The sequence below is a fragment of the Bufo bufo genome, chromosome 7 (genome assembly GCF_905171765.1).
Source record: "Bufo bufo chromosome 7, aBufBuf1.1, whole genome shotgun sequence".
Lineage (NCBI taxonomy): Eukaryota > Metazoa > Chordata > Amphibia > Anura > Bufonidae > Bufo > Bufo bufo.
Genome location: NC_053395.1, coordinates 50313308 through 50329284, shown reverse-complemented (window position 1 = coordinate 50329284; position 15977 = coordinate 50313308). Strand labels below are relative to the sequence as shown.

General features: G+C 47.0%; 1 protein-coding gene across 1 annotated transcript; it reads right to left on the bottom strand.

Annotated features, from left to right (window-relative positions):
- Positions 1 to 1549: 1549 nt before the first annotated feature.
- On the bottom strand, positions 1550 to 14364 carry ARL6IP1 (ADP ribosylation factor like GTPase 6 interacting protein 1). The gene is made up of 6 exons (XM_040440519.1): positions 14209 to 14364; positions 10358 to 10491; positions 6708 to 6827; positions 4363 to 4480; positions 3673 to 3757; positions 1550 to 2012 (listed from the first exon to the last, which is right to left on the bottom strand). Exons 1-6 carry the CDS (start codon positions 14245 to 14247, stop codon positions 1894 to 1896), a joined length of 615 nt encoding a protein of 204 aa, XP_040296453.1. The 5' UTR covers positions 14248 to 14364; the 3' UTR covers positions 1550 to 1893.
- Between the last annotated feature and the right edge of the window lie 1613 nt (positions 14365 to 15977).

The window sequence follows — 15977 nt, the reverse complement described above, 5'->3', positions numbered from 1 at the left end:
TATAACATGGTTATAAGGGAAAATAAGAGCATTCTGAATACAGAATGCATAGTAAAATAGCGCTGGAGGGGTTAAAAAAAATAAATGAAAAATTTAACTCACCTAAATAGTCCACTTGATCGCGATGCCGGCATCTCTTCTGTCTCCTTTACTGAACAGGACCTGTGGTGAGCATTCATTATAGGTCAAGGACCTTTGATGACGTCACTCCGGTCATCACATGATCTTTTACCATGGTGATGGATCATGTGATGACCGGAGTGACATCATCAAAGGTCCTGTTCCTGTAATTAATGCTCACCACAGGTCCTATTCAACAAAGGAGACAGAAGGAGATGCCGGGCCGCGATCAAGTGGATTGAGAGTTTAAATTTTTTTTTAACCCCTCCAGCGCTAGTTTACAATGCATTCTGTATTCAGAATGCTATTATTTTCCCTTATAACCATGTTATAAGGGAAAATAATACCATCTACAGAACACCGATTTCAAGCCCGAACTTCTGTGAAGAAGTTCGGGTTTGGGTACCAAACATGCGCGATTTCTCACGCGAGTGCAAAACGCATTACAATGTTTTGCACTCGCGCGGAAAAATCACGGGTATTCCCGCAACGCCCGTGTGAAAGAGGCCTTAGGGTTTTATAGGGCTCTCCTATAAGCTCCTTAGTTTGGGATCAAGCCAGTCGCTCGTTTATTTATAAGTTCCAGTTATCTGCAAACTTCATCCGTGACACTGGGATCTTCCTTTTACTTTATATTTTAATAGTTCAGATTTTCGGACGCAGCGATACCTGTAATTTTTTTGTGTTTTTTTTTATATGTAAAATTGAGAAAGAGGAAGTGATCTGAATTTTTATGATGCTTTATTTTTTTTTTACTTTCTCCACAATAACTGGAAAATGCAATCTTCTGATCACTTATCCCACAGACCGCTAAGGAATACTATTGTGGTCTATGGGATTCTGAGACACTGCCTGCCAAGCTCTTCCTTGCACATGGCTCTACCGGCAATTAACCATGACATGCCTGGAAACCTCCAGGCCATCATGGTAGCCAATTGGAGCCGGCAATGGTGCTGCGGGGCCTCCAATCAGAAGGCAGAATGAGCCCCCTCCTTCTGCCTAACCCCACAAGTACCACATTAGCTATTGACCGTGCCAAATGAGGGGTTAAATGACCAGGTTCGGCGTCAATCGCCAATCCCAGTCATTGTAGCCGAGTGCCTGCTGTATTATAGAGCCGTATAGCCAATAGATTGGGCTCAGTGCGGCCGCCCACTTCATACAACCCCTTGAGCATAATGACTTACATGTATGTGATTAGGAGTTATAAAGTGTTACGATCTGCTGCCAGGCACCACATTACAGATTCAGAGGTCTTGTGGAGTCCATATCTCAAAGGGTTTCAGCTGTTTTGACTACACAATAGGGACCTTCATAATATTAGGCAGGAGGCTGTAATGTTATGGCTGATCAGTCTCTATTTGCTGTACTTTCCTTACTGTCTGCTGAAAATATGATAATTCAAAAATATACACAGTATATACAAGACTTCCTGGACAATCTACATTTTATTACATCCATTAACAGGAAGACACATCAACATTTTACTTTGCAAAGTATGGAAAGCAACAAAAAAAAACAACCACACAGACAAAACACAAAAATATGGAATATTTACAAGAGTGGACAACATTCAAAGTGGTAAAGAAACGCAGGAGACGAGGACAGCACCCCGGGGTGAAGAGTCTTCATACTTCAGAGGTTGGAATTTCAGTGCAACACAGATACAGCATTGGCAGTTATTGGGGAACGTAATGGTAAGGTTAGGGTCAGGCCCTAAGAACAAACATTAAATGCTCCCATGGAAGTTTTCCTTTTGTATCTAGCACAACACTATTCATTCTTCTTCTCTTTTTGCTTCAGCAGTTTGTTGATTTCACGCTTTCCCATTCCAGCAAATCTTGTGATGACTCCATGTTTGTTGAGACCAGGAAGCAACAAGACAAAACTCACTGAAATAAGAAAAATACAGAATAAAAAAAAATAATAATCAAGAATTCTTGTCAACCTGGATACCTAGTTCAGCCATTGTTTGTTAAAAATTGGGTGAGAAACATAACAGCTCCCACAGGGGTGATCACCCGGCTTACTACTTTTCCAGACACCAAATCTGCTCCACAATGAAGCAGATTTACTGTACTATCCAGCTCTCCTGGGACAGAGCTGCAATACCACTCACAGCCACCGGGCAAGTGGGTCACCCAAGGACAAGCAATCAATACCTTTAACTTGGAAAACGCCTTTAAGCAGGACCTATCACCTCTCCGGAGTTGTATTCCCCACACAACAGCAAGTCTGGCCCTTCTTTTCTTATAGTTATGTACCGTGACCTTTCTCTGTTATCGCTCATAGAAAGTTATTAATAAATTGGGATTTACCATTTCCCTTGTCAAAGGGGTACATTCCTACACAGTCTGACACTCTGCATAGATTAGACAGTGTCAGAGTGTAGGGACACAGCTCCAACTGGTTAACGTCAAGTTGTTAATATATTCACACATTTCTAGAAGGAATATTAGAGGAACAGCACAATACAGAGTTATTATTTCATGGAGAATACAAGCATTTACTAAAACCGGAATGTCAGGAGAGGTAACAGGTCCTCTTTAAATGTATAAAGGCACAGAGCCTTAAAAGGGGTTGTGTTGTCTTCAGATGGATGTGGGGTCCCACGTGACTCTGCCATCTCCGTCAGCCCTATAGAAGTGAATGGAGCAGTGGCTGCAGTTTCGGTGTGCTTCCCTTTGATTTCTATGGGACTTCTGAAAATAGCTGACCACTGGCACTCCCATAGAAATGAATAAATGGAAAGCAGCCGCGCATGCGCAGTCTGCTCTCCTTCTCTTTGCAGGCTTCTTTTCAGAGATAGGTGCTGGTTCCACCTCTGGGACCTGCACCTAACAGACATTGGGGGCATATCCTAGTAATATGCCCCTAACAGACGAGATGACACAACCCCTTCAAATGGAACCAGACATCCCGCTTTTCCATATATATTTTTTTTTCTACGCCATTTTCTTATTACTTCTGTCATGTATTTCCAGAGGCGTTTCCCTTCTGCTTTTGTATGAAGCCACTGCCCTCATCTCCTGTGTCCACGTCATCTTCCCCCGTCTCCCATTCTCGCAAATGCGTACAATTTCTCAGCCACTGCACATGAAGCTGGGTGTACATGGCCTAGCTTCACTGCTTCTATACACTTGTGCCATAGCTGATACATTGTGCGCAGACCCGGGAAGAGGACGTGGACACAGGTCTAAAATGTCCCTCAAGGGGAAGAGGGCAGGAAAAGGGTGCGATGAGCATGGCGTACTGCCTCCTAGACTTCAGAAAGGGAACTGACATATGCAGGGACCGTGGAATAAAGTGGCTTATCACAACAACAGTAAGGGGGGCTACCTCGGAAAACACACGACAGAAGTAATTATGTAATGGGCATAGTAAAAAAATAAAAATGGAAAAGCAGGATCTCGAATTCCCTTTATGTGATGGAGGGAACCATTTCCAGTAAGGATATTGATGGGGCTCTACAGTATGCTGTTATGTAGGATGGAATATTCCATCTCTGTTGTCTTCAGGGACCAAGTATTTCCTGCTTATAGGAACACTTACCAATAATGTATGTCAGGAGGAGGTTATGAACCTGCTGTCCGATCCAAGCAACGATGGCAAGAGCGGTAATCATTGACATGAAATACTAGACGAGGAGAAAACATTACATTAGCGTCAGAGCAAGACAACATCGGACACTTAAAGGGGTTGGCCATTTTCTGGTTACTGCTGACCAATGTGTTTGTGAGATGACTATATGGCACTTACTCATATAAAGCTTTGTAGAAATTCTGCACCATTTTCTATATTTCATAAGGTATGCTCCCTTGTCCTGTCCACAAAATGGCTGCTGATGGAGGGTCATGTGACCAGGTAAATCACCGCCATGTGAGGTCTCCTCCATTCAAACACACTGCACCTGAAGTCTGCACTTGTTCTGTTGGGAGTTTATAGCAGGTGCAAGGTGTTTGAATGGAGGAGACATCACATGGAGGTGATTTGCCTGGTCACATGACCCTCCATCAGCGGCCATCTTATGGACAGGAACTCTGTGGTCAGCACAAAAAACTTGGCAAACAAGAGAGCATACCTTATGAAATATAGAAAATGGTGCAGAATTTCAACAGACACTATATTAGTAGGTGCCATATAATCCTCTTACAAACACATTGGACAACCCCTTTAAGTGAGAACAAGAAGCGGTCATATAATAACTGCTCTTAAAAAGGAAAGTCTGAAAAATAGTCCCACCATCTTGGGCTTCTCCTCCTTCAGGACAAAGAGGCGCTTCCACCAGCCAATGATCCTCCTGCGGGTCTTCACAAGATTGCTGCAGATCTCATGCAGCCTTTGCTGCTGCTCAGTGGTCCTGTACAGGGAAAAGGATCGGTTTATTCACAAAATCCTTAAAAGTCCGCAACATAAATCTTTTCCGGCAACCAGAAGTGCTTTCGGTCTGTCATTTTATAAAAATGGCCTCAGCAGTGGACGGTATAACAGCGGTGGCCAGTGATGGGTAGGAGCGATATACAAGGCGTCACGCTAACACAATGTGTCATGGCTGCAGTTGGGGCACTGGATGGAAAGGGGTTTAGAAAGGTTAGATTCGTTTATTTTTGTTATTTTATCTGCTCCAGGTTATTTGAAACAGTAAAAGAAAAATACCTTGCCCCCTTTAAGGCATTTTAAGAACAGCCCCTTTAATTTTCAGGCTGGTCAATGTACTAATGCAGCTACTTAAAGGGGTTGTCTCACTTCAGCAAATGTCATTTATCATGTAGGGAAAGTTAATACAAGGCACTTACTAATGTATTGTGATTGCCCATATTGCTTCCTTTGCTGGCTTCATTTTTCCATCACATTATACACTGCTCGTTTCCATGGTTACGACCACCCTGCAATCCAGCATCAGTGGCCGCACTTGCACACTATAGAAAAAAGTGCCAGCCTCTCTGGTGACTGAGACCGCAGGAGCACACATAGGCCGGTGCTTTTTTTTGTACTGTGAAAACACGACCACCGCTGATGGATTGTAGGGTGTTCGTAACCATGGAAACGAGCAGTGTATAATGCGATGAAAAAATGAATCCAGCCAGCAAAGGAAGCAATATGGACAATCCCAATACATCAGTAAGTGCCTTGTATTGACTTTCTCTACATGATAAATGCCCATAGCTGAAGTGAGACAACCCCTTTAAAAGCGGACCTCTTTAAGACAACTTAACCCCTAATCCACAGGATAGGGTATAAGTGTCTGATTGACAGGGATCGACTGCTGGGGTCCTTGCCAATTACAAGAACAGGAGACGGGGCTCCCATGTTCAAATTCAGTGGTGGTCGCACATGTGCACCGCTGCTCCGTTCGAGCACTTGTACTTTGCTATCTCCAGCAGTCCCAAAAGGTTGAATGGAGCTGTAGACAGCACAAGCCCTCATTCTCTGTGGATAGGGGATAAAGGGTCTTAATCGCGAAACCCCTTTAAAATAAATCAGTGATCCTGAAGGGGTTGTCCAATCTGGGCATTTATGGCACATCAATAGCATACACCAAAAATATCAGATAGAAGTAGGTCCCACAGGTGGGATCTTCTCCTAGTTCCACAATGGGGCCCTGAAGTGAACAGAGCAGGCAACACATGCTGTCACTCACATTCCAGCGACAGGTGATCGGTGAGACAGATCAGTGATCTGACATGTTTTCCATTTGGATTAAATGACGTCTGTGTTGTTTTTGGTGCTTGCCACACCATTTCCCCCAGGTGTGGCTATTAGGGTCATTTAACCTTCTTTATTTATAGTTGCTTCTCCCACAATGCTGTGCGGTTTATAGCTTCTGTTTGGACCTTAGGATAGATTGTGGCTGGATCTCGGCTGAGTTCCTGGTGCTTCCATTGCTCCTTTGAAGTTAAGTCTTTCTTTCCCTTTTGTATTTTGTTTGGTTTCTGTATGTTGCATTTTCCCATTGTTTGTAACAGGCCTGAAGGAGACTCCTGTTCGCCCTTGCTTTTGGAGGAACAGGTAGTCTCGTCCCTGCCATTAGTACCAGGGTCCTATAGGGCTCGATAGGACTAGGTATTCCTGCGTATGAACTCACCTACCTTTGGGTCTGTTCATACTGGTAGTCAGTCAGGATTTTGGTTAGGGTTTTCACTAGGTGTCCATCTTCCTTCCCTAGTTCTTAGGCATGATTCCCTGACCCCCCCCCCTTCCCTTCTATGCTCGATGTGATGTTTCCCTACCGAAGCGTGACATGTGCGGCCACCCTCCATTCACCACTATGGGACTATATTTTCTGAAGTCCCATAATGGTGAATGGAGGGGTGGCCACGCTTGCAGTTTGCTCTCCATTCACTGCTATTTTTGGAGGTCCGACAGCAGTTCATGGAGAGTATATCACACATGTATAGTGCACTCTCCGGCCAAGTCAGGTCTCTGTTCTGAAGATAGGTGCAGGTCCCAAAGATTTGTGTATAGCCTATTGATATATCATAACTGTCTCATATGGGACAATCCCTTTAACGTGTTATCTGGGATCCTAGTAAGACACCCATGAGCCAAATATGACCTAGAACATTCTAGAATACAAAGATACCAACCATGTGTTGGACCCAAAAATTCTGGGAGCCAGTGTTGGAACAAGATAGTCAGCCAGACACAGACACATGATGAAACAGGAAACCCCAGAGAGAACTGACGGATCCAGGTAATAGATCATCCTGCAGAAAAAGAAGAAGTACAGAATTACCACAGCTTCATCTTTTCGAGGAAGCAAAATCAAATTTCTGTTCCCGTTTCCCTAACATCTCTATCACTTCTAGAATCAAACTATAAAAATGCTGCGCTCATAACCATTCAATAATCCTTAAAAAGGCTGTAATAAGTTCATAAAGCAGAACGAGATAAAAATACTAACAGAGGCGACTGATATTCTGCTGCTGAACTACACTGCAGCACAACTCTCCCACCTCCATATACATACACATGGCAAAAAGAGGACAGCTCGCCCCATCTCATTCCTTGTCCAGTCCTCCTCCTTTACATAGTGCACAGAACCAAAAGCAGGGCCCCCACTAATCAGATACTGGTGATGACCTACTCAGAGGTTAGATCAGTACAAAAATCTTGGAAAACCCTTTTAATTCCTAAGTATTCCACAAAGGGTGGTATGGCCGCTATATCACCACTCCAAATGACGAGCAGGTCATAGATGTAGCGGCCATACCATTCCAAGTGGCGCATAAAAGGATAGTTTGCAGAGAAACTAATTGTGTTTTTATTTAAAAAAAAAAAGCAGCATTTGAAATACAGTTTTTTCTCATCAGAGTAGGCACCGTATTTTTCTAAGTGATAACTCAAAGCCTGGATGGCACCTGCATGCGGCATAGGCGGGCACAGTGACTTCACGTCAGAAGACAACCAAGAAAAGTCATTTTCCAGTTTATGATTTGCCACAATAACTTTGCTGTCCCGCAGATATGGTAGGTGTTTAGACAAAGGTTGCAGGTGGGTTAAAGTCCATCCAGGAACACAAAAGGTTCACACGGGGAGCCGATCCCCGATACTATAGGGCTGTGCTCTAGATTAAAGGGGTTCTGCAGTTTTTTTAAACTGATGATCTATCCTCTGGATAGATCAGCATCTGATCGTTGGGGACCCCTGCCGATCAGCTGTTTGAGAAGGCAGAGGCACTAGCAGTAGCGCCGTGGCCTTCTCGCTCTTTACCGCAGGCCCGGTGACGTCACGACTAGTATCAGTGGGCGGGGCTAAGCTTCCTTCACTTGAATGGAGCTTAGCCCCGCCCAGTTATACGGGTCGTGACATCACTGGGCCTGTGGTAAACCCCCGCCGATCAGATGCTGATGATCTATCCAGAAGCTAGATCATTAGTTTAAAGGGAACCTGTCACTGGGATTTTGTGTATAGAGCTGAGGACATGGGTTGCTAGATGGCCGCTAGCACATCCGCAATATCCAGTCCCCATAGCTCTGTGTGCTTTTATTGTGTAAAAAAACAAAAAACAATTTGATACATATGCAAATTAACCTGAGATGAGTCAGATAAAACACAAAATCCCGGTGACAGGTTCCCTTTAAAAAAAACTACAGAACCCCTTTACCAGCTTGTTCATGGACCTTAGGGAGTCCGTATAGTAAAGGAGTTAATGGACAGAAGACCCAAACTCCTTCTGTGACAGACCTTCCTCTAACAGTTTAGTAAGGGTCTCTCTGAAAATGTGAAGGTTTCTGTTTCTGACCTTTGTCTTCTAGTATATATTTTTCTGTGTTCACACTGACTGGGGATCCCGATGACATTTAGCTGCCGTGCCCCGCACATCACAGCTGTCATTGTGGATAATTGATGTAAATTGGCTGGCATCGCACTTAGTCTTTAAACCATGACTAAGAGCGGTTTACTCGCTTGAAACACGTAGTTTTTTTTCGTATTTCTAATGTAACCTATTCCATGTGACAAAGTAACTTGTGCTGGAACATTGCCTATACTGGAGAGGGAAGACTGCCCCCAGCAGACACCTTTGGTGATCCTCATCATCCCTGACATCTGCTGCTGGGAGTGTCTGGGGCCTCCCATACACATTACATGGCTGGGTGCTCTCACCAAAATCTGTAGGCTTCTCTATCCAATATGTATGGCTGGGTTCCCACCTGCGTTTTTTTTATTTTTATTATTATTATTCTGGCACGTACATGCTGAACAAAAACAAAAAAACACAACATACTACACGCAGCATTTTGTCCAGCCGAAAGTGCCTGGAGCTCACTGTAATGGGATCCGGCGGTGCACAGTGGGAGGCGGTGCACACTAGGAGGCGGTGCACACTAGGAGGCGGTGCACACTAGGAGGCGGTGCACACTGGGAGGCGGTGCACAGTGGGAGGCGGTGCACAGTGGGAGGCGGTGCACAGTGGGAGGCGGTGCACAGTGGGAGGCGGTGCACACTAGGAGGCGGTGCACACTAGGAGGCGGTGCACACTAGGAGGCGGTGCCAGATACCGTGAACAGTCTGTTCCTCTGCTGGAGTTAAAAGCGCCCATGTGAACCCAGCCTCAAAGAGGAGCCGTCACCCCTCCCGACAGGTCTGATTTAGTAACTACTTGCACTCCTCCCCGTGTAGTAACAATTCTGGAGCATCTATGCTCATGACTCTGATGTGCTGTTCCTTAATTCTTCCTATTAGAAGTTTACAATGCAAGTCCAAATGGGTGGAACTAGTTGGCGTGAGTTCCTAAATAGTCTTACACTAGCAGCACCTATTGGAAAGTGTCAGATTGTGCAGGGAGACACCCCCACCTGGTAATACCCATCTGGACCTTCACTGAAAACTGCTAGTAATTCATTTGTAAACGTCTATGAGGAATAATAGAGAAATGGCACAACAGAGTCATAAGAATAGATGCTCCAGAATTGTTACTACCTGGGGGGATGCAAGTAGTTACTAAAACAGACCTGTCAGGAGAGGGGCAGGTCCTCTTTAAGGCTCTGTTCACATCTACTTTTTGCTTCACATTAGGCCGAATGCACACGGCCGTGTTCCGTGGCTGAGAGCGGTCCGTGGTATGTCGGGCTGGATTCCTGTTCTGAGCAGAGGCGCACGGCGTCATTGGTTGCCATGACGCCGTGCGCTTCATGCCGCCGCTGCACTACAGTAATACACTCGTATAGTGTAATACTGTAGTGCAGCAGCGACATGAAGCGCACGGCGTCATGGCAACCAATGCCGTGCGCTCCTGCTCTGAACAGGAATCCAGCCCGGCATACTCGGCCACGGAACACGGCCGTGTGCATTCGGCCTTAGGCACATGCACCAGGAAAGCTCCCCACAGATACAGGGTAGCTTTCTGAATTACGGAATCCCTCCTGTATCAAGTGATCTTCATGACGGACAAAAACTGGTGCAGAACAGTACCAAGGTAACATCTGGATAGAGACTATGGGGGTCATTTATACTGGGTGGTGGATCCGCCGGAGTTAGGCGCAGGCCTCCACATAACTTCGGCATATCCACAGCCAGTCTAATTGTAAGCCAGCTTCCTAGGTTTCCTGGCTACGTATGAAACTGGACCTAGTGTGTGGGAAGGAAATATGGACCAGCACAAAGACAGAGATGGGTGGGTACACCGCCGCCGAACATGTTGGCGCTATAGACCATAGGAGACATTTCCTGGATTTGCCCCGGGGCTCCTCACACAAGGCACGGCCCAGTCCGAACCCTTTCTACAGTTACTTACAGAAATATGAAGGACACGGCCCCCATTATAGCTGCTGGGAACCAAGGCTTCTCCCAGCGAAGGGTACGGTCAGCAAGCAGGACCACCTCGCCCCATCCTTGGAAGTGCTCCTCAAGACTCGCTGTCTCCGCAGCCTGCAATTAAGACATGGTCATGCTTTTCGGAGGAAATGGAAGCCAATCAATACTGCAGACATTTCATGGTAAATCAATCAGACGCTGCCGCTGACTTTCATCCGTCAGATCCTTACTGTGCTAAAGGAATGGCGCCCCAGGGAACCCCGCACCGAAGGTCAGCCCATGACCACCCGGGGGCTCCAGATGCCGCTTATCCCGGGCTCCTCAGGCGCTCTAATGTAATGTCCCGCCATAGTGAGGACTGGACACAACATTAATCACAAGCCAGGGAGACAATAGAATGATCACTGGCCTCGGCGGTATACAGAACAGGACTGGCTGCAGCAGTCATCACCGCCACAGAGATCGACTGGGAGGACTGGAGCGGCTGCGCTGGTACACTGGAGGAATAAACTGGTAAGCAATGCTTGTTTTATCACATCCCCTGGTGCCAGCTTCTACTGGCTTGGTGGATGGCACTGGTAGAGGGCTGCTTAGTGCAGGTAGCAGGGTATTACATGGGGCCTGGCAACACCCAGATACACCTTTATTGCACACTGCTAGCAATTCTCGCATTTATAAACTTCTAGCAGGAGTAATAGAGCAATAGCACAACATACAGTTATAGGAAAAGATGCTCTATAATGGTTATAAGATGGGGAATGCAAGTACTGTAGTTACTAAAACAGACATGTGTGGAGAGGTGACCGGTTAGCTCATCTCAGACATGCCAGATAGGTGTGGGTCCCACCTATCACCAGAAGGGGGCCCCTTAAAGAGGTATTCCCATCACATACAATGGGGGCATATTGCTAGGATAGGCCCCCCATTGTCTGATAGGTGTGAGTCCCTGCTCTGGGACCCGCACCTACAAGGAGAACCAGGGGGGAAGTAAGGGGGGTGGCTGGAGGACCCCAGGGTCCGTCCACCACCAAGCGCTGCTCTCATACCAGTAAATGGCTATTTTCTCCGCCCCCATAGAAATAATTGGAGGGCGACTGCATGCGCAGAGTGCCCTCCAGTCATTTCCCCGCTCCGTTCTCGTTGTAGGTGCGGGTCCCAGAGGTGGGACCTGCACCTATCAGACAATGGGGGCATATGCTAGCGATATGCCCCCACTGTCTGAGATGGCAAAACCCCTTTAAGTGAAGGAGAGCACAACACACACAAACCCTTCCATTGACCGCTATGGAAGTCCCTAAAATAGCCAAACGAGTGTGCTCGCTTGTTCTCCATAGTCAGATAGCAGTGAACGGTGAGCAGCACACTGCGCAAACGCGGCCACCACTCCATTGACTTCGGGGGCCACATTCTGGAGATAGGAGTGGGTCCCGTACCCATCTGACATTGATGGCTTAGAAGGATCCTAGCAATATGCCATCAGTGTCTGAGAGGAGCCAACTCCTTGGAGTGATGGACCCGGGGTGGTCCATGCTACTGAGCGGTCATCAAAGGCCAAAATCCTGCAGAGGACATTTGTCACAGGCAGTGACGCTAGCAGTCAGTGAATTCAGCGGCAAAACGCAGTCACGATTTCTACTGACTTGACCAAAGGACCAGCAGGACAAGGTGACACCAGTCAGCGGTCACTGTTTTCTGAGCAATCCTCACCACTGCAGCTAGGGGGCATCTCTGCCGTCATTCCATAGGACCTTTCCTTGATTACTTCCAGTGGATGGGAACCTGTCCTGGTCACGTGATTGACACCCGGGCGACGCTGCTCTGGGTACTCCTACTTCCACATGTGCCAAATGGCGCCCCTTTTTTTCCTGCGCAGCCAATCACCATGCACACCTTTTTTTTTTCCTGCCATGGTTTTGGGATACGGTTTTTGCCCACGCCATCAACTCGTTTCACCTGCAGAAGCCACGTGTCCAAAAACGACACTGCGATATCCACCTGCACCCAATAGGCCGTGCAGCAAAATAACTGCGCCATTTTGCTCATGTAAAAGCGCTCTAAAGGTCCATCCACGCAGTGTTGTGCAGGCAGAATTTGGCATGGACTCTGCACCAAAAAGTCGCCAGGCGGACGCACAGAGCGCTGTAGTTGTTTTCAGTGGGAAGCCCTGCTGCCATTCATGCGGCTGTGGTTTGTTGGCGCGGTCATAAACCACGGCCTCCCACTAAAAACAACGGGAGGTGGATTCTGCGCAGTCACCCCGCGGCTTCTCCAAATTCTGCCTGCACAAAACGCCATGTGAACAGCGCCTGAGAGTCACAAACCACTAGACCACTCTCCGACACCACTGTGCAGTTTTCTGGGGCGGTGTGGTCACAGGGACGGGTAATTCTGACTCAGTAAATGATGGCGTCTCAATAGATTATAGATCAGAGGCAGAATTAACCATTACATAGGACTTCCTCCGAGTCGGGGAGCTTCACGCCCGCCAGCAGATGATGTCATCAGACATCTTCCTCTGGTTACCAGATACAGTATACAACTCCTTCCCGTGGGCTCCTCCAGTCTTCTCATATTTAAGATATTTCCTAAAAGCAAAATGATAACTAAGTCTGTAACCCATCTCCAGTCTGCGCCCTGTTTAGGGTCATCCCTACCCCCTACATTGGGGACCTTCAGGATCTTAGGAGGTTCTTCATACCTAATTTCACCACAATATAATACCCTCAGTGTCTGGTTGGTGACAGTTTCTGGAAATAAGGAGCAGAACCCAGAGGTGGAACCAGCAGAACCCCTTTAAACTGGTTGGCCAGGTTACTTAAAGGGGTTGTCTCGCTTCAGCAAACGGCATTTATCATGTAGAGAAAGCTAATACAAGGCACTTACTAATGTATTGTGATTGTCCATGTTGCCTCCTTTGCTGGCTGGATTTATCCCCCCCTCCCATCATCACATTATACACTGCTCGTTTCCATAGTTATGACCACCCTGCAATCCATCAGTGGTGGTCGTGCTTACACACGATGGGAAAAAGCGCCAGCCTATTTTTGGTAGGCGGGACCGTGGTAGCGCACATAGGCTGGCGCTTTTTCCTATGGTGTGTAAGCACGACCACCGCTGCTGGATTGCAGGGTGGTCGTAATCATGGAAACGAGCGGTGTATAATGTGATGGAAAAATTAATCCAGCAAGCAAAGGAGGCAATATGGACAATCACAATACGTTAGTAAGTGCCTTGTATTGACTTTCATTACATGATAAATGCAATTTGCTGAAGTGAGACAACCCTATTAAAAGGTAATAATTTAAAAAATATATAAATATACTCCCCTTCTGTGCCAGCACCGCTACTCCGTCCTCCTCCCCGGGCACAGTTTTGGTGACTGCTGCAGCCAATCCCTGGCCTCAGCAGTACCTGGCATGGGACGACTTAGTCCAGTGATTGGCTGCAGGGGTAAGGTACGGTATACGGCGGGGAGCACTGGCACAGTGACAAAGGTTTTATTAAAATTATTTTTAAAAAAATAAAAAAAATACAAAATAACAACAGGCACAACCAACACCAGTCAAAGACAAAAACCTGCAATTGCAACCCAGACCTAATATAAAAAGACCCCAGGGGCACAGACTGGCCGGGCACTGGAAGATGGCGCCATGCCAGTCACTGCGGAGCACCATGGTCACCAGGAAGCAGCTGGAAGTGCGCCACCGCGGGCCCCTGCCCCCATTACCGAGGACATATTACCCCCCTCAGAGACGGGCGAGGAAGGAACAATAACCGCAGCCATGACGGACGGGGAGGTGGGCGCAGGCCGCGAGCCCCTCCCGCACTCACCAGCTGGTTAACGCTCCGGTTGTCGCCCGGCTCCGCCATTGTCCTCAGCGCGGCCCTGCCCCAGTCACACAGCGATCACAATCTGCGGCTTTCTCGCCCGAGCCGGACATAAATAGCTGCTTCCTCCAGGCAGCTCATGCGCATGCGTGCTGTGATTGGCCGACTCGAGCGTAAACGTCGCCATGACAGCCAATCAGCGCGCTCCCTCCAGTAACTAGACGGTTCGAATTTAAATACGAGGCTTTCTGCTGTGCGATGACGTCATCAACGTCCTGGCAGCCCTACTGGCTGAATGATGTCATCACTGTCTCCTAGTGAGAAGGAGCATTATTTAAAAGAGTCACAAAGCCTCGGCAGACGGCCTTGTTTAGGGAATCCCGTATTCTTGTCGCTTTAGTATTTCAATGGGGTATAAATGTGCAGTACAGTACCCCAATAGGACTGCTGCAAAGGGTTCCTTATTGCCAAAGAGTTAAGGCAAATGTTATGTTTATGTACTCGACAGCAATGTGTAATACAGCCAAATGGTTAACAAATTAGCAGACTGTTTAGGTTACCAGGGTGATTGACCTGGTTAAACCCCTTCGCACCCAGAAAGGAGAAGACCTACATGTGCAATTTCCTGAAAGCTAGGCCCTAGTCCAGAGAACCTCTGCGCTCCCACAATGGGACATTAGGTGCCCTGTGTAGCACGCTGCACGAGTTATATTCATACTAGGCCTCGTCTCTAACTGTCCAAACGATATAAAGTCCCCATAATACCCCCACATAGTAATTATTCCCCCTTTCTGTCAGCACACAGTAATGTCCATATGTGCCCCTTCACAGTAGTAATGCCCACATTGTGCCAATCACATTAATAATGCCCTTTTTTTTCTATTTCTTTACACATTTATATAGCGCTGCTATATTCCGCAGCCCTATATAAATATGTCTCCCCTTCACAGTAGTTATGTCGCTATGTGCCCCCTCACAATAGTTATGTCCAGATATGTGCCCCCTCACAGTGGCTATGCCCAGATATGTGCCCCCTCACAGTAGTTATGTCGCTATGTGCCCCCTCACAGTAGTTATGCCCAGATATGTGCCCCCTCACAGTGGCTATGTCCAGATATGTGCCCCCTCACAGTGGCTATGTCCAGATATGTGCCCCCTCACAGTGGCTATGTCCAGATATGTGCCCACTTCACAGTAGCTATCCCCACATATATGCCCCTTCACCATTGATATACCCAGATATGTGCCCCATCACAGTAGTAATGTCCACATTGTGCCCAATACAATAATGCCCATTTGTTTTTCTATTTTTTCACACATTTATATAGCGCTGCTATATTCCACAGCGCTATATAAATATGCTCCCCCCTCACAGTAGCTGTGCCCAGATATGTGCCCTCTCACAGTAGATATGCCCAGATATGTGCCCCCTCACAGTAGCTGTGCCCAGATATGTGACCCCTCACAGTAGATATGCCCATTTATATGCCCCTTCACCATTGTTATACCCAGATATGTGCCCCCTCACAGTAGTTGTGCCCAAATATGTGCCCCCTCACAGTAGTTGTGCCCAGATATGTGCCCCCTCACAGTAGTTGTGCCCAGATATGTGCCTCCTCACAGTAGTTGTGCCCAGATATGTGCCCACTTCACAGAAAGTTAAAAAAAACAAAAACCACAGTAAATACTCACCTGGTTCCTCCGATGATCGCAGCAGGCAGGATACTGTCACACATGCTGTATAGAAGGAGCAGAGGCAGATTCCCGGCTGG